This window comes from Phyllopteryx taeniolatus, chromosome 17 (genome assembly GCF_024500385.1).
Source record: "Phyllopteryx taeniolatus isolate TA_2022b chromosome 17, UOR_Ptae_1.2, whole genome shotgun sequence".
Taxonomy (NCBI): Eukaryota; Metazoa; Chordata; class Actinopteri; order Syngnathiformes; family Syngnathidae; genus Phyllopteryx; species Phyllopteryx taeniolatus.
This window is the reverse complement of record NC_084518.1, coordinates 14357918-14382733: the sequence shown is the minus strand read 5'-3', so window position 1 is coordinate 14382733 and position 24816 is coordinate 14357918. Positions and strand designations below refer to the sequence as shown.

At 43.2% G+C, this 24816-nt stretch overlaps 1 protein-coding gene across 1 annotated transcript in view; it reads right to left on the bottom strand.

The window, feature by feature from the left end:
- Positions 1 to 13275: 13275 nt before the first annotated feature.
- kctd16b (potassium channel tetramerization domain containing 16b) overlaps positions 13276 to 24816 on the bottom strand; it is a 99716-nt gene continuing 88175 nt past the window's right edge. The window contains exon 2 of the mRNA XM_061752354.1: positions 13276 to 23090. Within this exon, the coding sequence (XP_061608338.1) occupies positions 22621 to 23090 (470 nt within the window). The 3' untranslated portion in view covers positions 13276 to 22620. The remainder of the gene's footprint in view (positions 23091 to 24816) is intronic.

The window sequence follows — 24816 nt, the reverse complement described above, 5'->3', positions numbered from 1 at the left end:
CACCGCACTGCTTGTGCCTTAAAGTCACAACACAAACCGGCTATATCACAGCACTCAACGGACCTCAGACCTCCACCAAATCCACACAATTATAATAAACAGATGTTTTTGTTTTGTTTTTTTTCATTATTGTTTCCCCTTGCGAGTTCCATCCATCCATCCATCCATTTTCTGAGCCGCTTGTCCTCACTAGGTTCGCGGGCATGCTGGAGCCTATCCCAGCTGTCATCGGGCAGGAGGCGGGGTACACCCTGAACTGGTTGCCAGCCAATCGCAGGGCACATAGAAACAAACAACCATTCGCACTCACAGTCATGCCTACGGGCAATTTAGAGTCTTAATGCATGTTTTTGGGATGTGGGAGGAAAACCGGACTGCCCGGAGAAAACCCACGCAGGCACGGGGAGAACATGCAAACTTCACACGGGCGGGGCCGGGGATTGAACCCGGGTCCTCAGAACTGTGAGGCTGACGCTCTAACCAGTCGTCCACCGTGCCGCCCCTTGCGAGTTCCATATTGTTAATTTGGATGCATGTGTATTGGCATAGTTGCATAGGAATCTGTATAAAATAACATCACTGTCAGGTGGAAACCTCCTATGTCCAAATTTGGACAATTTCATATAAATATTTTTACAAATCTATGAAATTTGTCAGTCCCCATTTGGGTCTGTTATTATTATTATTATTTTTTTTTGTTACAAATTATTTGACCAATCTAAAGTATAACTACATTTGTATTGCATATTTGAACTTATATTTATTAACATTAAGTAAAAGTAAATTGTAGTATGTAAATTATGATTATTATAATCATTATTAAAATATGTTTATTTTTAATTGAAATAAAAACTTAAATGATACAGATGCAATACAGTATTTTTTCTGAGAAAGGTATAAAAAGTGTAATTCACTACAAAAATGAATTTCTATGAGTGCGCTATTCAGTGGGGCAAAAAAGTATTTAGTCAGCCACCAATTGTGCAAGTTCTCCCACTAAAGATGAGAGAGGTCTGTAATTTTCATCATAGGTATACCTCACCTATGAGAGACAAAATGAGGGGAAAAAAAATCCAGAAGATCACTGTCTGATTTTTAAAGAATTTATTAGCAAATTATGGTGGAAAATAGGTATTTTATATTTATTCTTTCCTTTACACGGACCAGTCGTCCTGGTCCCTTTGCAGAAAAACAATCCCAAAGCATGATGTTTCCACCCCCATGCCTCACAGTAGGTATGGTGTTCTTTGGATGCAAATCAGCATTCTTTCTCCACCAAACACGACAAGTTGAGTTTTTACCAAAAAGTTCTATTTTGGTTTCATCTGACGAGATGACATTCTCCCAATCCTCTTATGGATCATCCAAATGCTGTCTAGCACACTTCAGATGGGCCTGGACATGTACTGGCTTACGCAGGTGGACATGTCTGGCACTGCAGGATTTGAGTCCCTGGCGGCATAGTGTGTTACTGATGGTAGCCTTTGTTACTTTGGTCCTAGCTCTCCGCAGGTCATTCACAAGGTCCCCCCCGTGTTGTTGTGGGATTTTTGCTCACCGTTCTTGTGATAATTTTGACCCCACGGGGTGAGATCTTGCGTGGAACCCCAGATCGAGGGAGATTATCAGTGGTCTTGTATGTATTCCATTTTCTAATAATTGCTCCCACAGTTGGTTTCTTCAGACCAAGCTGCTTACCTATTGCAGATTCAGTCTTCCCAGCCTGGTGCAGGTCTACAATTTTGTTTCTGGTGTCCTTTGACAGCTCTTTGGTCTTGGCCATAGTGGAGTTTGGAATGTGACTGTTTAAGGTTGTGGACAGGTGTCTTTTATACTGATCACGAGTTCAAACAGGTGCCATTAATACAGGTAACGAGTGGAGGACAGAGGAGCCTCTTAAAGAAGAAGTAACAGGTCTGTGAGAGCCAGACATCTTGCTTGTTTGTAGGTGACCAAATACTAATTTTCCACCATAATTTGCTAATAAATTCTTTAAAAATTAGACGATATGATTTTCTGGATTTAATTTTATTTTTTTCTCATTTTGTCTCACCTAGGTGAGGTATACATATGATGACAATTACAGGCCTCTCTCATCTTCTTAAGTGGGAGAACCTGCACAAGTGATGGCTGACTAAATACTTTTTTTGCCCCACTGTAAATGGCTAAATGTACACAAAGTAAACACTTTTAGTATAATAACAGTATAATCATTATTATTATTATTACGTTGTATTTTTGGAAAGGGAGATTCTGTATGAAACAATAGTGTATTTTTTCAAAATGTATATTGGGTACTTGAAAAAGCGTATTTGCTTACATCAACAATTGTTACAAAAATAACAATACATCAAGTATTTTTTTTATTAAATTATATTTCAGGGTGCAAAATTCTAACCATATTTGTATGGTGTTTTGTTGTACATCATCAGGCACTTAGTGTTGCTAGAACAAAGTGTTAAAGTGCAAAACTTTATGTGCCATTTCCTACTTCATGTTGATGATTTTGCACGCTTTCTGTTTGCTACATGAATCTCTTCTGGCAAACAGACCAAATAATATGCAGCGGAACATTTACAGCCATAAAAGTAGAAGAAATGAAAGGAAACTACTCCCCTGGGTAAATGAAGCAGACACCTCCTGACCTCATTCTGCTCATTTTGCCTCAGCGTGCTCTGCCTCCAAAAAGGAACCTCGGATGAGTCCTAATGAAGATGGTGGGCACTGCTTGATGCCAATTAATTTGTCTGCTTACTTTTCGAGAGGACGGGAAGATTTGGAGAAGCCTTTTTGACCTCCTCTTTTGTTTGGCCTGGCGGTACACATGCATACACAACATTTTTTAGTGCTTCCTACCTGTGTTTTCTTCTAATGTGCATATTTCAAATTTGGTAGAATGGTCCATCATGCACTATGGTACTGTGTGTTGAAGGATTATTGTATATTTACACTGATGTTTCTGTTCAGAGGTCAGTATCTTTTATGTGATGACAACTATATTTCTACATGAATTGAAGTTATCTCAAGGCACTTTTCATATAGAGGTTTAAGACCGGGTACCTTTCATATCGCAAGCCACATAGCTCTCCATTCAGTTTGCTTCATAAAATTACGGTATGCTTCAGATCATTAAATCCTGACCAGACTTGGAGCGTGATGGTGGGAAGTCACATAAAGATATTCGGGCTGTTTACGTCCCGATTTTGCCCCTTCCTGACCAATGACGACAAATGCCAGACTATAAGATTATCCTGTGGTCATTGGTGTGTTACAAGTGAATTTTTGTTCACGATAAAAGGATACGAAACAGGTAGAGGCCAACAACCTTAAATATTAAACGTGTTCAATATTATCGACCAAAAATCTTCTTGTGTGCGAGGAAAGCCGACGGCTCCAGAGTCATCAGTCTCTGAATTGTGATGTGGAACAGAATGTAGCCAATCACAAAGTGACCTGACTGACTGACAAGAAAGCGAGCGTAGAGAAAAAGAAACATGTCCTACTTATGTTGTATTTTGTTAGTGGGTTCACCAGATGGCAAGAAATATTTTCCAAAGCCACCACCATCACCATTCTACAAGACTTGGCAATACTCGAGAAACATCAATGCAACATACCCGGTAGTGTATTGATATAGTAACTACTCCACACAAGCAGCATTCCATCCTTGGTTTAAAAAAAACAAAACAAAAAAACCCAAAAAAAAACACAATTTGTTTTCTTTGTCTTCCACTTTTACATTGCAATTATAACACATTTTTACACAAGTCACACATTGCCAAAACAACAAGGATTTCATCTGAAGAAGGAAATGGAAGGTTTTTGACTGGCCAAGTCAATCTCCAGACTTAACCTCTATAGAGCATGCATTTCATATACTAAAGAGGAGTCTGAAGGGAATAACCCCAAAAGAACAAAAGAAGCCCCTTCCAATGCTTTTGCTCACCTAAAAAAAAAAAGTAATAAGCATTCTATCTTCTCAAGTTCTGCATCTGGTGCACATGTAAATACTTGGGAATAAAAACTGAAATCCATACTTGTATTAATTATTTTTTTTTTTTTTTAAATGTCAAACCCTAATGTTTTCAGTCTACCGGAAACATAAAATAATTAGACTCACTGTTACTAAACCTTTGGATCAGCGCTTGTAGTACACTGGTCTGAACTATAGTAATTAGAAACGGTCTTGTCTGAGTTTCCCAGTAAAATTGTAGGCAAGTCCCGATCTGATTGGAGCTCATTTGTGGCATGATGTAAAGAAACACAGATGCAAAGCTTTGCACACAGATGTATCCAAGATGGACAGTCATCTCACTTAACCAGTTGTTTAGAGAGGAAAAACAGAAGATAAAAAGACAATTGACAAAAATAGTACATATTTCTTCTTGTAAAAATAAATAAATAATAATAATAATAATAATAATAGCACTAGTGCACAGCAGGCAGGAGTATCTATGACAGGGGAGAGAGCAATTGGACACAAAAACAGAGGACGAAAGAGAGGTGCATCATGGGAAATCTCCTTAGTGTGGTTTTATGGAAGCATAACTAAGAGAAGAGGTATTTCAGGACAAGCCTGAGCCAGCCTTAACCAAAAACCTTATCAAAAAGGATGGGTTGAAGTGTGCCAGAGAAACAGAATTGGGAAGATGCCATAGAAGAGAAGCTTGAATTCTACTTGCTTTCTATGATACTTGAGCTTAATACTCAGGCTTTTTTTTTTTTCCACTCAAAAGCATTTATGCCAAGTCCCACTGACTCACTTAAAAGTGCTGCAGAGCAGTCAATGTTTGGCAACAAGGTAAGGCGTAATTATCTATTTTTGCGGTCCCAGATCGGTGGATTAAGACTGCGCCGGCAGCAGCCATCTGTTGGAGTAAATATTAAAGTGTCTACTGGCAGGAACGTAATCACTTTTGCACCGTCCACGTTTAAACGCCCACCGTGAAAAGCTCGACCACTTTTGCTTTACAGACCGTGCAGTCGTCATGGTGGCTTGATGCGCCGTCTCACCGTTTGATTCAGCGCTACAGTCCCACAAATTATGCCTTCACAAAGATTATAATGTTCCATTTTGCTTGGCACTTTCAACAAGGTATCAAAGTAGTTCTAGTATGCAGTGGTGTAGCAAAAAAGGAGTTGCATTGACTTGCAGACTTGCATAGGTCATACATATTTTAGTATCAAGACCAAGGGCTTCTTGTAGTTGTTATCTGTGCCAAGCAGGGGCCAGATGGGACCCAACCTCATCTCACTTCCCACTGGGCATTCATTTTAGCGCTAATTAGCTGCTTTTAGAAGCTTGCTTGGCTCGTCGTCTTCCCATCCAGACACAAATAACTAAGACTCTCCATCCACTTTCACACTACTAGAGCTTAGGCTGTGCCCGGAATATGAAATCTAGACATGACATTCATTGCTTAACAGAATGTTAACTGCCCTAATAAACCACACGTGAAGTCATGATTTCATTCAGAATTTTTTCTTCTTAGTGTTGTCATGAACGGAACAGAGGACAGGACACAAAAATGCATGAATCCAGAGGTTTAATAAACGAGCAGAGGTCGGTACACAGGCAGGCAATCCGAAAAGGCAACAGTATCCAAAAAAACGTGAGGCAAGGTCAATAATAGGAACAGGGTCTAGGCTTACTATGAGTCGGTGATGTGGAAACAAGGTACACCGAACTGGTGACCAGAAAGAATGAGACATGAGGTTAAATTCAAGGGGTGATTAGGGTAAACGAGGCACAGGTGGGGAAGATGCTCTCAGGAGCAGGTGTGTACGAGACAGTGGGAAGACCACAACCAGAACACACACCCATGGCAGTAACCCCCTCCCTTAACGGCCGGCCCCAGACGGCCCCGGAGACCCAGGATGCGCAACATGGAAGTCCCGAATGAGTGAGTCATCAACGATAAACCCAGACGGCACCCATGAACATTCCTCAGGCCCATAGCCCTCCCAGTCCACCAGATATTGAAACCCCCTCCCCCTCCGACAGGACGACAACAGCCGCCTCACCGTGAAGACAGGGCCCCCATCCACAAAACGGGGGGGAGGAGGGGGCCTGGAAGGTGGGACCAGAGGGGACTCCCAGGCGGGCTTGAGCAGGCTGCGTGAAATGCAGGGTGGACCCGCATCGACCTTGGGAGCCTAAGCTTCATGGTGACAGGGTTGATGAGCTTTGTGATGGGGAAGGGCCAAACGAACCTGGGCACGAGCTTCCTGGACTCCACCCGGAGTGGAATATGTTTGGTGGAGAGCCAAACTTGCTGATCCACTTTGTAGTTCGGGGCCGGTGTCCTCCTACGGTCAGCTGCGGTTTTGTAGGACTATCCTTGGCATAGCAGCATCTGGCAGGCTCGCTCCCAGATCCTCCTGCAGTGTCTCACCAAGGTCAATGCAGCTGGAACCGTGGACTGTGGGCCTACGGCAGCAAACAGATGGTTGGTAACCATGCACAATGTGAAAAGGCGATAGACCAGTGGATGCAGAGGGGAGAGAATTAGGAGAGAACTCGACCCAAACCAGTTTCTGAGACCAGGATTGTGGCTCCTGTGAAGTGAGACACCAGTCTCCAGGTCCTGGTTCAGCCTCTCGGTTTGTCCGTTGGTTTCACGATGAAACCCAGATGACAGACTGACGGTAGCACCTATTTAGACTCCAAAACTCCTTCCAAAATCGTGAAATGAATACCAGATACCACATTCTTGGGGAAACCATGAAACTTGAATACCTGGTTTATCATCAACTCGGCAGTGTCTTTAGTCGAGGTGAGTTTCGGAAGTGCAATGAAGTGTGCCATCTTAGAGAACCTGTCAACAACTGTGAGCATGGTGGTATTTCCTTTAGAGGCCGGTAATCCCATCACAAAGTCTGCGGAGATGTTTGATCAAGGACGTTGTGGTATTGGCAGGGGTCGCAACTCCCCAGAAGGACATTTATGAGAGGGCTTGTTAGCCGCACATACCTGGCAAGCATTGACATAATTGATAACATCCCTTCTAACATTGGGCCACAAAAAGCGCTGTTCGACCACAGATTGCGTTTTGGTAATGCCTGGGTGACATACAGTCCGGTTAGTGTGACCCCAGTGGATGACTCTTCCCCGTAAGGTCGGAACCACATAAAGCCTGTTTTCAGGGCAATCTTCAGGGCTCAGAGTGTTAGACCCGGGGATTCAGACCCCGGGTCTGAATCTGCTGGGTCAGTGGCCAGTTCGTTCTGTCATGAACGGAACAGAGAACAGGACCCAAAATGCACGACTCCAATACAAATGGACAGTTTCACAAAAGAGAGGTTTAATAAACGAGCAGAGGTCGGGACACAGGCAGGCAATCCGAAAAGGCAACAGTATCCAAAAAACGTGAGGGAAAGAGGCAAGGTCAATAATCAGAACAGGGTCTAGGCTTACTATGAGTCGGTGACGTGGAAACAAGGAATGCTGGAACGTGACAGCAAGGTACAACGAACTGGCGACCAGAATGAATGAGACACAAGGTTAAATGCAAGGGGTAATTAGGGTAAACGAGGCACAGGTGGGGAAGATGCTCTCAGGAGCAGGTGTGTACGAGACAGGGGGAAGACAACAACCGGAACACACACCAATGACAAGTGTACATAAATCAGACAGACATTACTGTAATATGAATAAACTTAAATTGCAGACATCCATCCATTTTCTGAACTGATTATCATCAGGACGGTCACAGGTGAGTTTGAGCCTAACCCAGCTGACTTCAGGTGAGAGGCAGGATTCACTCTGAAGTAATCCACACCAGGGCACATAGCTATAGACAAACAACCATTCACACCCACATCGAAAGACCATTTACAAGCCTCATGTTTTTGGAATGTTTACAAACGCCACACAGGAAGGCCAGAGCCCAGATTTTCTTCAATTTTTCAAGTGTTTTTTTAATTTTTATTTCAAGTACTTGGTCTAGCTCACAAAAAGGCACAAACTGCTAAAGTATACCTGTAATTGGGCCACCAGCCACTGGGGCATCAATTGGAATGTCCACATTATTGAGCCCGTAGATTTTCGCCTGTGGAGAGGCAACACATGTGACATGTTCCGTTAAGACAGAGAAATCTATTAGCGCCTCCTCCTTTGTTCTCTCTCTTGGCTACTTGTTGTGCATCTTTATCCCTCAATCTTTATCATCTCTGCCAGGGCGGTAATGCTTTTGCTTTTGTTGGCTGGTTGACACAAAAACCTCTTGAAATAGCTAACTTTCTTAGTCTGCATTATTTTTAATTCAGCCACTGAAGAACATAAAATTTGGTTGACGTGTTCATTATGAGAAGAGCCACAAAAAAAGTCTTAAGAATCCAAGTCTTGGTTTGGGTTTGTCTCGGTCAGTGACAAACAAAGAGAGTTTGTCCGAGTGCTACCAAATATGAACCACATTTACAATACTATGATGGCTGTTAAATTGTGAAAAATTAGCATTTTTTGTCATAGCGTGTAAAAGCCCATAACGTAATGATGGCCCATAACGTGTATCAATTTCCCGCTTTTAAATGTAATAGGCCATTAATTGGACAGTAAACTTCAGCCAGCTCAAAAAACAAAACAAACAAATTGTGACGTGAGTTTAAGTGAGTTCTCTGCCACCACTACAAAGCGCTCATGTTTGCGTGCAAATCAAAGCAAACAATCGACCAAATGATGGCTTGGCACTCGACAAAAGTTGGGTCGCATCTCAAAGCACCGCTGTATTTTCAAGTAGGTTACATTCGCAATTACATTTTTTATTTATTTATTTTTTTTACTACAAAAGCAATTTTCACAAAAGTTTGTGGATGAGTTAATAAAGGATCCATAAACATTTGCAGAGCCAGGATTCCCACCAACCCTTTTCATCAACAGTTACTAATGATACATCCTAAAGTAAACCAACAAAACAGGCATCACATTGGATAAGAGTTCAAAATGTTTTTGATGCACTGCACTTTAAAAATAGCATAAATACTCACACGTCCAATAGCCTTGTTCGTCATAATTGCTAGGAGCCCTTCTGTGACTTGCCCACACTTTGGCACGCTCGCTGTGTGTCTATTGTGCGGCTGCCATCGCGCAGCAAGTAACGTTTAACTCATTTTACTTCACATAGAGATAAAGCATTCTATGTTCTTTTAATTGTGTGAATGCAATAGTGGCTCCTGGACAACGGCAGAGGCTTTTGGATCATCCTCCCATTGTGTCTTGTGTGTTTGTTCTGCACAATGCCTGGCATTCAGCGACACCCGGCATCGGTTCCCCAGCCAGCCAGTGGCGACAATGGCCATGCGTGTGTGACTGCTATGCAGGAGCGCTCCCGTTCACATTTGTGATGCTGGCAAATAGATCATGTTAGCTGCAGCCCTTATCTTATTTGGAGATGGCTCCTGACACAGGCGACACGAGCTGCGCGTTTCGTTGCCTGAGCACCGTGTACTCTACCTGAGTATGACAACAAATGCAAAGGCAGACTGTTATCACATTGCTTCTTTGTGTCACGATCGGCAATGCCGTAAGGGCAGATCCCTAAAAATAGACTCCAGGTCAGAGGTCCGAACAATTTTAAGTAAATGGCTGAGCATGTGATGGCGAGACATACGAAACTAAAGGAACTCACAACCAGAGAGAATCAAAAACAGATAACGCAGGGAGACACGACAAACGGTCCGTGTGGTATAATCGTATTGAGCCTAAATTTGGACAGCGGTCAGAACGGCGGCAAACACGGGGCAAAAACGAGTGAATATTCCGACGCCCACACACTGTCACAGTGCCCCCTAAAAAGGCTGATGATTACAATGCATGACAGGTGTGTCACCGATGTCCACGCCCACCCAGACACTGCAACACAAAGAAAAACAACTTGAAACACAGGGCCATGACACTTTGTGTAACATCATGGAAAAGACAAAATAAAACACTCAAGATATCAACACAGCAGGAAGAGAGCTGTTATCAATGGTGCAATGCGCTGGAACGTGGACCCCAAGAAGCAGACAACTATCAAAATGAGCAATTTAACAAGGTTTTATTAATCAAAGGGAGTGCCTAAATAGGTGTGAAACAAGAGCATGTAACGAAAAACGATGAGGACAAAAGGTCAACACAACTATGAATACGAGAATAAGTATAAACACAAAGCGGTGGAGAAGCCACAGTACTAAATATCCATCCATCCATCCATTTTCTGAGCCGCTTCTCCTCACTAGGGTCGCGGGCGTGCTGGAGCCTATCCCAGCTGTCATCGGGCAGGAGGCGGGGTACACCCTGAACTGGTTGCCAGCCAATCGCAGGGCACATACAAACAAACAACCATTCACACTCACATTTACACCTAAATACTACCAACAAAATCAAAACTCTGAATTTACCCTACACAACGCGTAGAAACAAACAAAAAAAGATTTCTTACATTCAAACAAACTGCAAGTACAATGGCACAAAAACAACTATAAACTAGGAATACTTGAATAAGAAACTTCAACGCAATGATCCAACACCGTCTGCAGCTTCCTCAGATTCTAAGTACTCAGCTGATGACAATGGGAAGCAGGTGCAGTGTCGTAGACTCCGCCCACTAATGCTCACAATGATGGCTGGAAAAATACAGAAACCAGCAGTACAAGCAGGGACAAACAGGAACATGACAAGAACTGTGGACTTGTACAAGTCTGGTTCATCCTTGGGTTTAATTTCCAGATGCCTGAATGTGTCATGTTCATCTGTTCAAACAATTATATGCAAGTATAAACACCATGGGAATGTCCAGCTATCATACCGCTCAGAGATGAACGTGCTTTGGACCAAAATGTGCATATTAACCCAAGAACAAAACAAAACAAAAAACCTAGTGAAGATACTGGCTGAAGCTGGTAAGAGTGTGTCAATATCCACAGTGAAACGAGTACTGTACCGACATGGGGATGTAAGGCCACTCTGCCAGGAAGAAGCCATTACTCCAAAAAGAAATATCAAAAAGACATAATTTGCAAATGCTCACAGGGACAGAGACCTTTCATTTTTGGAGACCTTATGAGGCACGTGCGAGCAAGGCGGCCTACAAACTCTGTTACACCAGTTTTGTCAAGAGGAATGGGCCAAAATTCCTGCCAACTCTTGTGCTTATCGAAAGATATCCAAAAGGTTTGATCCCAGTCATATATTATAAAGGCAATGGTACCAAATACTAAACTTCTAAACAAATGTAAACTTCTGACTTTGACGAAAGACATGAAAAATTGTCTTAAAAAATACACTGTAAACCCATACGGTATATACCGGTACATTTATTTAATTTATTTTTTTTACACAAACATAGCAAATGTGCATAATTTGATCGAAAATTAGGATTACTTGGCCTTGCTCTGAATGCCATTCTAGTTCTAATTTTGAATGGTGAATGTACATCTGGCTCTGCACTTCTTTTATTTCATTCAAGACTTGATTGTCTTTAAACATTCCGTCACTCTTTCCATCCTTCCTTTTTGTCACCTCCCACCATCGTTCGATACGATGCTCTTTTGCACCTCTCCTTCACACTTCCATCCACACGCCTCCTCCCCGCCGTTACTCGGTTTTATCCGTGTTTTCATCACCAGCTGAAGCGGAGCCCGCGAAGCAGTCTGTGTCGCCTCATGTTGATGACGGCTAATCCTTCTGAAGCTATTTTTAAGTCGCTCCTTCTTTCTTTCCTTCTTTCTTTCTTTTCTTTCTTTTTTCATGTGCAATGAGTGAGCCACCCACCCACACTGTGACATGAAAGATTTATTCTTCCTTCACGTTCACTTATTGGGACTTTGAAATGAGTGTAATTAACTGTATTGTCTGCTGACAAGCTGGCGGAAAAGAAAGGGCAGCTTTCATTCCATATGTTTGCTGCTAACTAGATGAATCAATTGTCTTTGTGAAGGTGGCGGCGCTGTTTTTTTTTTTTTTTTTTTGCCTGCGTCAATTAAGCCGAGAGTCACAATGTCCTCCACAAAGGTGTCACTCACTGTCACAGGCATAACATCTTTTAAGTGTTCTTTAGCCCATTTCCCAATGCAATCCTGAACCATAACAGAAGATGCAGCATTTTACCATTCAATACAGACTCCACTGAAGCGGGTAACTGCGCTTTCACACAGTGACAGCTCAGTACCTTAATCCTTGCTGTGCTTTAACCCTTTAAGCGACTGACTGAACACAAATGGTCCAGCAACTCATGTAGACAGACGTTCCACAGTACTCACAGTCATATCTTCTTTATCCTGTGCCTAGAACGACTGCCGTACTGATGAGCTGAGGAGTTGAGACATCTTGATGAACAGCATACACATCTGTCTGTCCATTACTGTCCCCAGGTGACCAAGGGGGGACACCAGTCGGAGCAACACAATGTCCATTCAATTTGGTAGTGTGACCAAAAAACAGTTTAATTCTATTTAATTATGTCATTACAGTTTTACATAATTATTGAGTGCTAGTCTTCCTCATTAAATTACACATTACTACACTTTTTTGGGGGGGGGGGTTGGGGGGGTGTAATGGATTAAAGGCATTTCCATTCATTTCGATGGGAAAAGATAAACGTGTTACGAGAGCCCATTTTAGCTCTGTTGCTAACCAAAAACAGCAACAGCCAAACACGTAAACAGGCTCTCATTTTAATGAAAATATGAAGTTTTAGCTTCTCTTGAAGATGAGTTCCCTGCGCAGTTTTAGAGATGGTCTGTGTTTTGTCATACAGTAGCCTGCCGCTCAAACATGCCGGCTCATATCTTGGAAAAGTCGCGTCACTTGACTCTCAAGGCTCCACTGTAATTAATTGTTTTTGTGGCCATGAGTTATCATTTCTTAGCATTTACTTGCAATTTCAATTTATAATTTATTTTTAATCGTCCACTTCCTCTGAAAATTGGGGGATTCTATTCAAATTATTTTTGTAATAAAAACCAACTAAATTAAGCAACGGCAAGAGCGAGCATTTAGATATGTATGTTCTTGCAGTCATTGAGAATAAAAACAACTCAGTCACTGTACAGACTGTGTTTGTTTATTAGTTGCACTGTACTTATGCACTTTTAAACTGACTAATATATTCTCTGTAGTGTCTTTAAAGGCAGATAGGGACGTTACCAACATTCACGTTCAAATCTTGAGGTATATTTAGGGATCAAAACAATAAATAAATAAATAAAACATCACATTGTTAAATTTTTACCAATTTGGTACAGTAGTGTAGTCCAGTTCCATTTTGGCTTGTGACGAAAGAACATAACAATCACTGCATTCCAGAGTTGGAATTTTATTGGATAATTTCATACATCTCTAAAGGAACATTAGACACGATCGACATATTTGTGCTTTTCTTCTTTTTTTTTTGTAAAGTTAAATAGCAGTTTTGACAAAAAGATTCTTCACAACAACAGACTAATCTGTCGTAGAATACCGACATGCTTACAACAATTCAGAACCATTTTTTTCTGTGTGTTTCTGTGTGTGTATCAGGACAAACATACGACACAATATCACGCCCTTTAGTTTCAAACAATATGTGCTGAGAATGTGATTTTTCTCTTATCGTTTACAGGAAAGTCAAAGGCAGGAGAGAACCAGAACTGCGGCCCAATTTGCACGCAGGCAAAACTTTATGTAGAATCGATAAACAACTTTTCATACCTCACATTTGACTTCATACAAGAATGTTGCAGGTTGGAGTCCAAAAAAGTTCTAGTCGAGAAAACCCTTCATCTCTGGACCTCTGTCACCAGATAGTTTGATGGTCACATGGAAGACTTAGGGCTCTATGCAAAAGGATTATGAATATTAAGTCCTTTTAATGAAGTATAATGTTCTTTTTATAGGACTCCATACATTGTGCAAAAAGATCTGTCGTCTTGTCTACAAGGCCTCCGGGTGTCACTGCTGTATTAAACCAAAACAGCAAAAAAAAAAAAAAAACACTCCAAAACGGATGTGCGAAATGTGTTTGTAAAGCTACACCTCCATAATGTCTGAATACATCTGAACATACAATTTTGATTGTGATTGAACTCAAAAGCGACAAGTAGATCATTGTCTGACATGATGGTGATATGCATGACGAACTGGTTTCACCGATGGCTAATTTGTGGTTGAAAGTCTTAAGATATAGATGCAAAAATTGTGCTTTCCTTCTGTATTTTTAAATGGTCTATGGCTTCAAAACCCTTTGAGAAGTGTTTACATCCATATGTCACACTACTGATAAACAGTGTTGGGCGGATTGATACTGAAATATTCAGATACCAACTGTCTTCTATTCCTAAGACATAATATCCGTACTAATTAATTTGAATGAATAATAATTCGCAATTTTGCTGACACTGTCATAGGTGTTAATTGTACATTAGATTACAGTTACAGCATAATTGAAAGCCTATTAACCGATTCAACCTCCCAATTTGCGGCAATTTTTAAATTTTTTTGCGTTGCATATCGTGGACCTGCTTCAGATGCTGAAAACTTAAAAAGGGAGGTTTATTGTTAACTTTCATATTTTTTTTTTTAAATGTAGAGACGTTCCTCGGCTTACGACGGTAACGAGAACATTTCAAGGTTAGGAAAGGTGCACAGTGGACGGGTTTGCTACGTCACGCGCGGTGCAAAAAGGCACGCTCAGTTATACCGCCGTACTTACAAATTTTCGTTTGAGTGTTTTATATCTATGGCCTTGAAGTGTTTTTCAAACAAATAATTACTGTTATTTTGACTTTACTACTGTGTTAGCATAGGTGATACTACAGCCAGGTGACATACAAATTTAGGTTAAGTCGCTGCAGTAGGAACAGAACTCCGTCGTAAACCAAGGACCCAGTGTATTGGTAATGATATTGGTATCTCCATTGGGAATTTGTATTGATGTTGGTATCGGTATTAATATCAGTAGCAATATGGACTGTCTATTTAAGTTAATGTAAGTCAGTGTGTGGTATTGTCCATCACTACTAATAAAGCCTTCAAATGATGGTCAAAATCCATAGAGGTCTCGCCTCTTTTAAAACAACAGTTGTCCATCTTAATGTAATGTTTGGAGCAGCCGTTACCTATATTCACTGCTGTTAGATTCACATTTCTTTGCATTGTTTGTTAGTTGGCAGAATTATGTAATAACTACCTAACTGATTTTCTTTCAACTTCAAGGAGTGAGGCACAGGCTAAGGCAGCGTCCATTACATTTTTCTACATTTCTTAGCAAATCACGGTGTCCAGGTGTAGAATTAGGATTCTTCGGTCAGCCTTAGAGTCAATTAAATCGCAATAAAGTGCCTCAAGTCAAAAGGATGAGTAGAACGTTCCAAATGCCACACATAGCGAACACTGGATGGTCCCTTAGTGTTGTCATTGGAAGCCATTCGTCATAGATTGTGCCGCTTCCCCTGGAGCCGCTAATGGCCTTTCTTTAACCTCCATCACAACACAAACTAATACCTGTAAAAGGAGTTTTTTTATTTGTGCTCGCTTTCGTGGAATAAGTCTGTATATTACTGAAATGAGTGCCACATTTGTTTAATTCAGCGCACTGGAAAGCAACGTGGAATTGTAGTCATTGGCCGATTCAAACTTGATTAAAAGGTTCTAATATTTGCTCTTAACATTTAGGGAGGTCTGGGCACTAAAGTAGTTAGAAAATATATATATTTTTTGTCTAATTTAGGCTTTTTATTCCATTTGTTTGATCAATGATGGGAAATTAATCATGAATTAATATAATTTTTTTTTAATGTTAATTCTAGATAGTTATAGATTTTTTCAATTAATTTTTTTTCATATATATTCCAATAATGTTTCTTTGGTTAGCCCTCCTTGAGCCGTCACCTTATCGTGGTGGAGGGGTTTGTGTGTCCCAATGATCCTAGGAGCTAAGTTGTCTGGGGCTTTATTCCCCTGGCAGGGTCACTCATGGCAAACAGGTCCTAGGTGAGGGACCAGACAAAGCACGGCTCAAAGACCCCTTATGATGACGACAAACGATGGAGTCAGGTTTCCCTTGCCCGGACGCGGGTCACCGGGGCCTCCCTCTGGAGCCAGGCCTGGAGATGGGGCTTGAAGGCGAGCACCTGGTGGCCGGGCCTGCACCCATGGGGCCCGGCCGGGCACAGCCCGAAAGGGTAATGTGGGTCCCCCTTCCTATGGGCTCACCACCTGTGGGAGGAGCCATAGGGGTCGGGTGCAGTGCGAGCTGGGCGGTGGCCGAAGGCGGGGACCTTGGTGATCCAATCCCCGGCTACAGAAGCTGGCACTAGGGACATGAAATGTCACCTCTCTGGCAGTGAAAGAGCCCGAGCTGGTGTGTGAGGTCGAGAGGTTCCGACTAGAAATAGTCAGACTTGCCTCCACGCACAGTTTGGGCTCTGGTACCAGTCCTCTCGAGAGGGGTTGGACTCTCTTCCACTCTGGAGTTGCCCACGGTAAGAGGCGCCGACCAGGTGTGGGTATACTTATTGCTCCCTGGCTCGGTACCTGTATGTTGAGGTTCACCCCGGTGGACGAGAGGGTAGCCTCCCTCAGCCTTTGGGTGGGGGGACGGGTCCTGACTGTTGTTGGTGCCTATGCACCAAACAGCAGTTCAGAGTACCCACCCTTTTTGGAGTCCTTGGAGGGAGTGCTGGAGAGCGCTCCCGCTGGGGACTCCATCGTTCTGCTGGGGGACTTCAATGCTCACGTGGGCAATGACAGTGAGACCTGGAAGGGCGTGATTGGGAGGAACGGGCCCCCTGATCAGAACCCGAACGGTGTTCTGTTATTGGACTTCTGTGCTCATCACGGCTTGTCCATAACGAATACCATGTTCAAGCATAAGGGTGTCCACACGTGCACTTGGCACCAGGACACCCTAGGTCGCAGTTCGATCATCGACTTTGTGGTCGAGACATCGGACTTGCATGTCTTGGACACTCGGGTGAAGAGAGGGGTGGAGCTGTCAACTGATCACCACCTAGTGGTGAGTTGGCTCCGATGGTGGGGGAAGATGCTGGTCCGACGTGGCAGGCCCAAACTTATTGTGAGGGTCTGCTGGGAACGTCTGGCGGAATCTCCTGTCAGAAGGAGTTTCAACTCCCACCTCCGACAGAAATTTGCTCATGTTTGCTCAAGGCGGGGGACATCGAGTCTGAGTGGACCATGTTCCGCGCCTCCATTGCTCGCGGCCAACCGGAGCTGTGGCCGTAAGGTGGCGTCAATCCCCGAACCCGTTGGTGGACACCAGCGGTGAGGGATGCCGTCAAGCTGAAGAAGGAGTCCTATCTGGCCTTTTTGGCCTGTGGGACTCCTGAGGCAGCTGATGGCTACCGCCTGGCCAAGCGGAATGCAGCTTTGGTGGTCACTGAAGCAAAACCTCTGGCATGGGAAGAGTTCGGTGAGGCCATGGAGAAAGACTTCCGGACGGATTCGAGGAAATTCTGGTTCACCATCTGGTGTATCAGGAGGGGGAAGCTGTGCACCATCAACACTGTGTATAGGAGGATGGGGCGCTGCTGACCTCAACTCGGGACGTTGTGAGCCGGTGGGGAGAATACTTCGAAGACCTCCTCAATTCCACCGACACGCCTTCCCATGAGGGAGCAGAGTCTGGGTTTTCTGAGGCGGGCTCTCCTATCTTTGGAGTTGAGGAGGTGGTTAAAAAGCTCCGTGGAACAGTGGACCAGCTCTCCACCCTTGGCAGGGTCCTCGAGGGTGCATGGGAGTTCCCCCAACCAGTCTACATGTGTTTTGTGGACTTGGAGAAGGCGTTCGACCGTGTCCCTCGGGGGGTCCTGTGGGGGGGTGCTTTATGAGTATAGGGTACCGAACCCCCTGATACGGGCTGTTCGGTCCCTGTACGACCGGAGTCAGACCTTGATCCGCATATCCATATACTAAGTCGGACTCGTTTTCGGTGAGGGTTGGACTCCGCCAAGGCTGCCCTTTGTCACCGATTCTGTTCATAACTTTTATGGACAGAATTTCTAGGCACAGACGAGGCGTAGAGGGGGTCCGGTTTGGTGGCCTCAGTATTGCATTTCTGCTTTTTGCAGATGATGTGGTTCTGTTTGCTGCATCAAGCCGTGACCTCCAACTCTCACTGGAGCAGTTTGAGCAAATCTGGGACCATGGTCCTCAGTCGGAAAAGGGTGACGTGCCCTCTTCAGGTCGGGGATCAGATCCTGCCCCAAGTGAAGGAGTTCAAGTATCTTGGGGTCTTGTTCACGAGTGAGGGAAGAATGGAACGGGAGATCGGTGCAGCGTCTGCAGTGATGCGGACTTTGTATCGGTCCATTGTGGTAAAGAAGGAGCTAAGCCGAAAGGCGAAGCTCTCGATTTACCGGTCGATCTACGTTCCTACCCTCACCTATGGTCACGAGCTGTGGGTCGTGACCAAAAGAACAAGATCCCGGATACAAGTGGCCGAAATGAGTTTCCTCCGCAGGGTGTCCGGGCTCTCCCTTAGAGATAGGGTGAGAAGCTTGGTCATCCGGGAAGATCTCAGAGTAGAGCCGCTGCTCCTCCACATCGAGAGGAGCCAGATGAGGTGGCTGGGGCAACTGATTCGGACGCCTCCCCGGTGAGGTGTTCCGGGAATGTCCCATCGGGAGGAGACCCCGGGGACGACCCAGGACACGCTGGAGAGACTACATCCTTCGGCTGACCTGGGAACGCTTCGGGATCCCCCCCCGGAAGAGCTGGATGAAGTGGCTGGGGAGAGTGAAGCCTGGGCGTCCCTGCTAAAGCTACTGCCCCCACGACCCGACCTCGGATAAGCGGTAGAAAATGGATGGATGGATGGGTTTCTTTGTTTATGTAACGAATAAAATGACAGATTTTTCTTTGGACAGCAAGTCAGCTGGGACTAATCAACAACGCATTGAAGTAATGATGTAACCCCTTTTTTAAATGAAAGATTACGCAAAAACTACACTGTGAAAAACTACAAAGCGCACATCACACTTTCATAAACATGATCATTTATTGTAATAATAATAATCCTTTATTAATTACAAAAATAACTATACCAATGACATATTATGGAATTCCATGAAACTTTGTGACTCAATCCATTAATCTTCAAATTATGTCCATCCCTACTTACTATGTACTATATTTATGTTTTTAAGGTTTTTCAGTTCTTCCTTTCTCTGTTGACACCATCTGATTCCCATTTGGGACTTGAAGACTTCTGGTCATGAAAATATGTTATTTGGGGACAGCTTCATGAATGATTGATCAGTTTATGTTGGTCTTAACAGAAATCTCATAAACGGGGAGAAAGAAAGATGTGATTTTATATCCATCCCTCCCTTTTCTGAGCCGCTTCTCCTCATTAGGGTCGCGGGCGTGCTGGAGCCTATCCCAGCTATCATCGGGCAGGAGGCGGGGTACACCCTGAACTGATTGCCAGCCATTTGCAGGGCACATACAAACAAACAACCATTCACACTCACATTCACACCTACGGGCAATTTAGAGTCGTCAATTAACCTACCATGCATGTTTTGGGATGTGGGAGGAAACCGGAGTGGCCGGAGAAAACCCATACAGGCACAAGGAGAACATGCAAACTCCATACAGGCGGGGCCGGGGATTGTACCCCGGTCCTCAGAACTGACGCTCTAACCAGTCGTCCACCGTGCCGCCTTAATTGCGTGGCCACCGTGCCGCCTTGATTGCGTGTATTTTTTATTTTCCTCATTTTCCATGCGGCAATATAAAACTTATGTCTTAACATATGTCTGTAACTCATTAATGGTACTGAGTGCCTGGCCACAAAGAAACCCAATACATTTGGATGTTATGTACAAGGAGTATAATACCGAATTAATATGCTTAGATTTATGGTGTTTATTTACATATCATACATTGCTTTCTTAGCTTGAAACGTAGAAAAATTAATCATGGGTGAATTTGTGTGATAATCTATTGTTACGCTATCATATAATAAATCTAAACCCAAAACAAATGGGAAAATGAACAACATAACTGATTTTATTACTCCATAGGCCTTCAGGTAGAAAAATAAATATTGGAAAGCATTTTAATTTCAGCAATTTATATTAACATAGCAAGGGCATTTTTTTTATAAATACAATATTTAGCCTTATTTTGTGCTTTTAAACTTAACTTAAGTCTACATTTTGTAATTCACAACACGCTTTGATTGTATATAGGTCTATTTTTCATGAATACATGAATACAAGCTCTGAACACAGGAGTTAAATATGAATCATATCTGGTTCTATGGATAAATCCTCAAAATTGCTTTTTTTTATTATTAAAAGACGAAATTACTTCAGTTAAATGGCTTCATTAATAACTGTAAACAAGAACCACATACCAGCGCTGTCACCGGAGCCCCTCGTCAATAACTATTGATCAGCTTGTCAACAGTCGGGAAAGAAAAAAGTTAGTATATATTTCTTGCTATGTGCTTGTTGAACAACTGCATGAATATTCACAGTGTTTGTTGGATTTTCAATTTTTTTTATACTGTATAATATAACCCGTGATAAGCACGAGCAATATACAAGGAAACATTTGTGTGGGTGGGTGTGCGCTTCATCAGGACTTTTATGGCGCCCGTGTAGTTCTCTATGATTTGACCATCAAAACCTTCGCTTTATTGCCCATCTCGGAAATTGCTCTGCAGGAGCCAAAGCAATTCACGGCTCTGCGATTCACTCAGGGGGTGCGCCTTCGCAATAGAACTGATATTAGAACAAGAAAATTAATTTGGGCCGCTGATGAAATTGGAATATTTCCCGCCTCTGAAGTGCAAGAAAAAAAAAAAAAAGAGTTTGTGTACCCGTGCAGCGCTACTAGAGTGACAGCACTATCAAGAGAGTTAAACTGCTCCTGATGTAGATAGCCGTGACCTTGGGGTCTACCTAAGTGCGAACACTCACAGACAGCGGGTTCTCAGTTTATGTTGGTACAAAGCTTCGAAGTTACAAATGACTTGCAATACAAATACAGTACTTACTGTGTGTATTGTGATGATACTACTGAGTTGGCAAACGTTAGTCAGACTACGTTCCGACTTGCATACAAAATTTTAAACTTCAATAACCGAGGACCCCACAGACATTTCTTTACGTATTTCCTTTGCTATGTGGGCCCACCGCTTCCGCCCGTGATAGACAGTGACGTTACTTCACTATACAAAACATTTTATAGTAAACGCCACGGCTTAGTATTCAAAAATTGTTTCCTGTGGAACATATCTTCATCTTTTCACTGAAAAAAAAACAACAACAGCCTAGCCATGTTTTTTGTGCTCTTTCTATTATGTCCTAAGATGCCTCAAGATGGTGTCACAACCCTGACTAATAGTGAAGCAGTAATTGGTGTCAAGGAAGTAATTTAAAGTAGTGCATCTCGACTGAGAGACAAAAGATTTGGGTGGGGCATCGATTACTTGCTATTTTTCTCTGTTCATGACAGTGATGTGGACCTGGCCAAGAAGAAAACCACAAAAATGTATACTACTTATACCAACTCTGAAACAAATTTAAACCACCCTTTCCGTTTCATTCACTTTTGGGCAATTTTACATTGTAATTGAGTTTTTCCACAAATTGTACATTTGTTTCGGATTTGGTAAAAGTGTTTCGCATTTTTGTAATTTAGTTTATAATTCTCGGCCACTGTGGTTGCCGGGCTAAAGAAATGTTAATCTCAAGTATTCACTATCAATTTCTTTAAATTATATTCCATTGCAGGTTTGTGTCTTTTCCAGGAATGGCTTTCTTCTGACTTCTGATTTGCTAAAATTGTAGAATCCGGCAGATTTTTTATGGGATGAATATATAAAGTACTTTTTCTTCTTAGTGTTTATACCAGAATAACTCCAACTTCACTACCAGCTACTTTAAATTATTTGTCATTGTTGCTCTTTTGCCTTTTCTGAAAATGGCTTTCTTCTTGCATCTGATTTGCTAAAATGGCCTTTTAGATGTATCAAATCCAGCGGTTTTTGTTTGCTGCATTATATGACATCATCATAGCTTGTATATGGCCAGATATTTAGTTGTTTTTGTTTTGTTTCGTTTGTTGCTTTATCTTTCATTTTCCGAATTACCTTCAACTTACGATCAGATACTTTAAATGATACAATAATGGGTTTCTGATTTGCTAAAATGATCTAACACTTGTAGCGTCACCTGTTGCTTCGGCAGGTGCTTGACCGCCTCCAAATACCTTTTCACGTGGACATTTTCAGGAGTTTGTGGGTAAAATTGTGTTTTTGTGATGTTCGGGGAAATGATGATTTTGCCCTTCCCGTTAACCACCGTCTCCTCGTATCACCATTACAGACCCCCCTTTTGGTTCATCTGTCTTCCCGCTTGCTCTGGGCCTCTTCTAAATTATTCAAAGCTGTTAATCACTGAGAGAGATAACAGCAGATATCAGAGCGTGCAGGGAACTAAACGCGCACACACATACTACATACGTTATGTCAATAAGAGAACAGTCTGGTTTTGTATGCTTCTTTTGAGCTTCAGAGTGTCGCTGTTCAACCAACTGGCAGAATGGTGAATGATAGAGTTTAATTATCTTTTTCGCTGGACAAAACGTGTAAACAGATCCTTGGCTTCAGCGGTAAGTTCGCTGCATGCTCAGAGGCGGTACTTTCTTAACAAGTCCGCCTGCCACATGTACTTCCGCTCAGGAAACCTCTCGGGAATCTTGATCTTACGAAAGTCCTGAATGCACCTATCCAGCTCTTCCTCCACCGTCAGCTTCTCTTTGGCTGGCCTTTTCTTGCACGTGTTGCTGTCACGGGAGCTGGAGGTGAGCGTACGCAGCAGGTCACTTTTCCGCCGTTGTTCCGACTGCTGGAGCCTTGCGACGGGTCCCTTTTTTAGAGGCCTGTCCAGAGTTTGGATGTTACCGTGGGGGTGCTGCTGGCGGCTGACCGGGCCGCAGATGACAGTCCCCTGTGGGGAGCCAGCCTCGGACTGGCTCTCCGAGCTGGAGGTGGAGAGCTCGTTGAAGGAGGTGCCGCTCTCGCCCTCGCCCTCGCCATCGCCCTTGTGGTTCTTGCAGCAGCAGCCGCAGGGAGGCGACGACCAACGTGATGTGCCACCTGCGCAAAACATACGACAACGAAAGGAGACATTAAGCGGTTGCAAGTCAAGTCAGTTTTATTTATATTCAGTGTTCCCTCACTATATTGCAGATTCTGGAACCTATCTGTTTGTTTGTAGCAGAAACGTCCGCTATGTTGAAAAATGCGTACCGTATTTTCACGTCCATAACGCGCACTTAAAAGTCTTACATTTTCTCCAAAATGGATGGGGCGCCTTATAATGCGGCGTGCCTCATATGTGCACGACTTCCAAAATCTGTAAATGTTGTTGTGTGACTTTAATGGGTGCTCCGTTTGACTGACTGGGAGCATTTCCTGCCGACACGCTGCTTATATAGAGGAAGGCGGACATGACTGAGGACAGCGTGTGGACGTAAAGGGGGAAGGGTGCGCGTGACAGAGGAGGCTAAAGACACCCCCCCATTAGGTATATAGTTCCGGTATGTGCATCGGTTTGTCTAAGGACCCCTGAAAATGGCACCTACGAAGAGACAGGCTTACGAAGCGCAGTTTAAACTGCAAGCTATTAGTTACGCGGAAGAACATGGGAATCGAGCAGCCGCAGCCGCGAGAGAATTCAAGATCAACGAAGCCGTGGTTCGCAAGTGGAGGAAGCAGGAAAACGAGCTTCGCCAAGTCAAGAAGACGAAGCTGAGTTTCCGCGGAAAAAAAGAAAAACAAAACGCAAAAACAAGGGGAGGTGGCCCGAGTTGGAAGACCAACTCGAGCAATGGATTAATGAGTAAAGAACAGCCGGGAGAAGCGTCTCTACAGTCACCATTCGCCTGAGTGCAATAACTCGGAGCTTGCCATCATTCTGGGAAGCTTGACGAACCGCTGGACATCCGTGTAAACAGGGCGTTCAAAGTGAAGTTGTGAGCGGCGTGGGAGCCATGGATGACAGATGGCGAACACAGCTTTACTAAGACTAGGCCGGGCGAGTTACGCCACAATTTGTGAATGGATTGTGGATGCTTGGGCTAATGTGTCTGCTTGCACTGTTGTTCGAGCTTTCGTAGAAGCCAGGCATCATTTCTGAGGAGCCGCACGGCAACGAGACTGACTCCGACGAGTACGAGAGGAACCTGGCGTGTTTGATTGAGAACTTGCCCAGCTGTTCTTTTCGGATACAGAAGATGAGGACTTTGATGGATTTGTGGATGACGATTGATCAAAAAAGTAACGCGAGTACATTAACTACTTCAATAAAGTACAACCGAACTCAGATTTTCTCCCACTGCCTTTTTAAAAACATTGTAGCATTGCTACTGTATGTTTTAAGCTCGTGTATGTTTTACCATGCCTGCGCCCAATAATACGGTGTGCCTTATGTATGTGTTAAATACAGAAATAGACCCCGTAACTGAGACTGTGCCTTTTAATGCCTTATGGTCGTGAAAATGCGGTAACCAGTAGTTGACCGACTTATCCCATAGACTTATCAAGTATTCAGATAAACATTTATTTTGTGTTATCAAACAACAACAGCAATATCAAATATGCATGTGAGGTACAGGTATTATTTTTTGTCAACTTGGGGTTGCCATCCTTTCATTCTACATTATATAGTTTGTGTGGCTATCAATGTGTGTTGCTTTATAAGGTAGGGCCTGGCCTGGTGAGAGCATATGTATGCGTCAGCGAGTGAGAGTGCAGTTGGCTGTTGCTAGCTCAGGTTAGCCAGTCTGTGCAGTGAATGTCTGGTTGTCAGTTACTTAAAGCC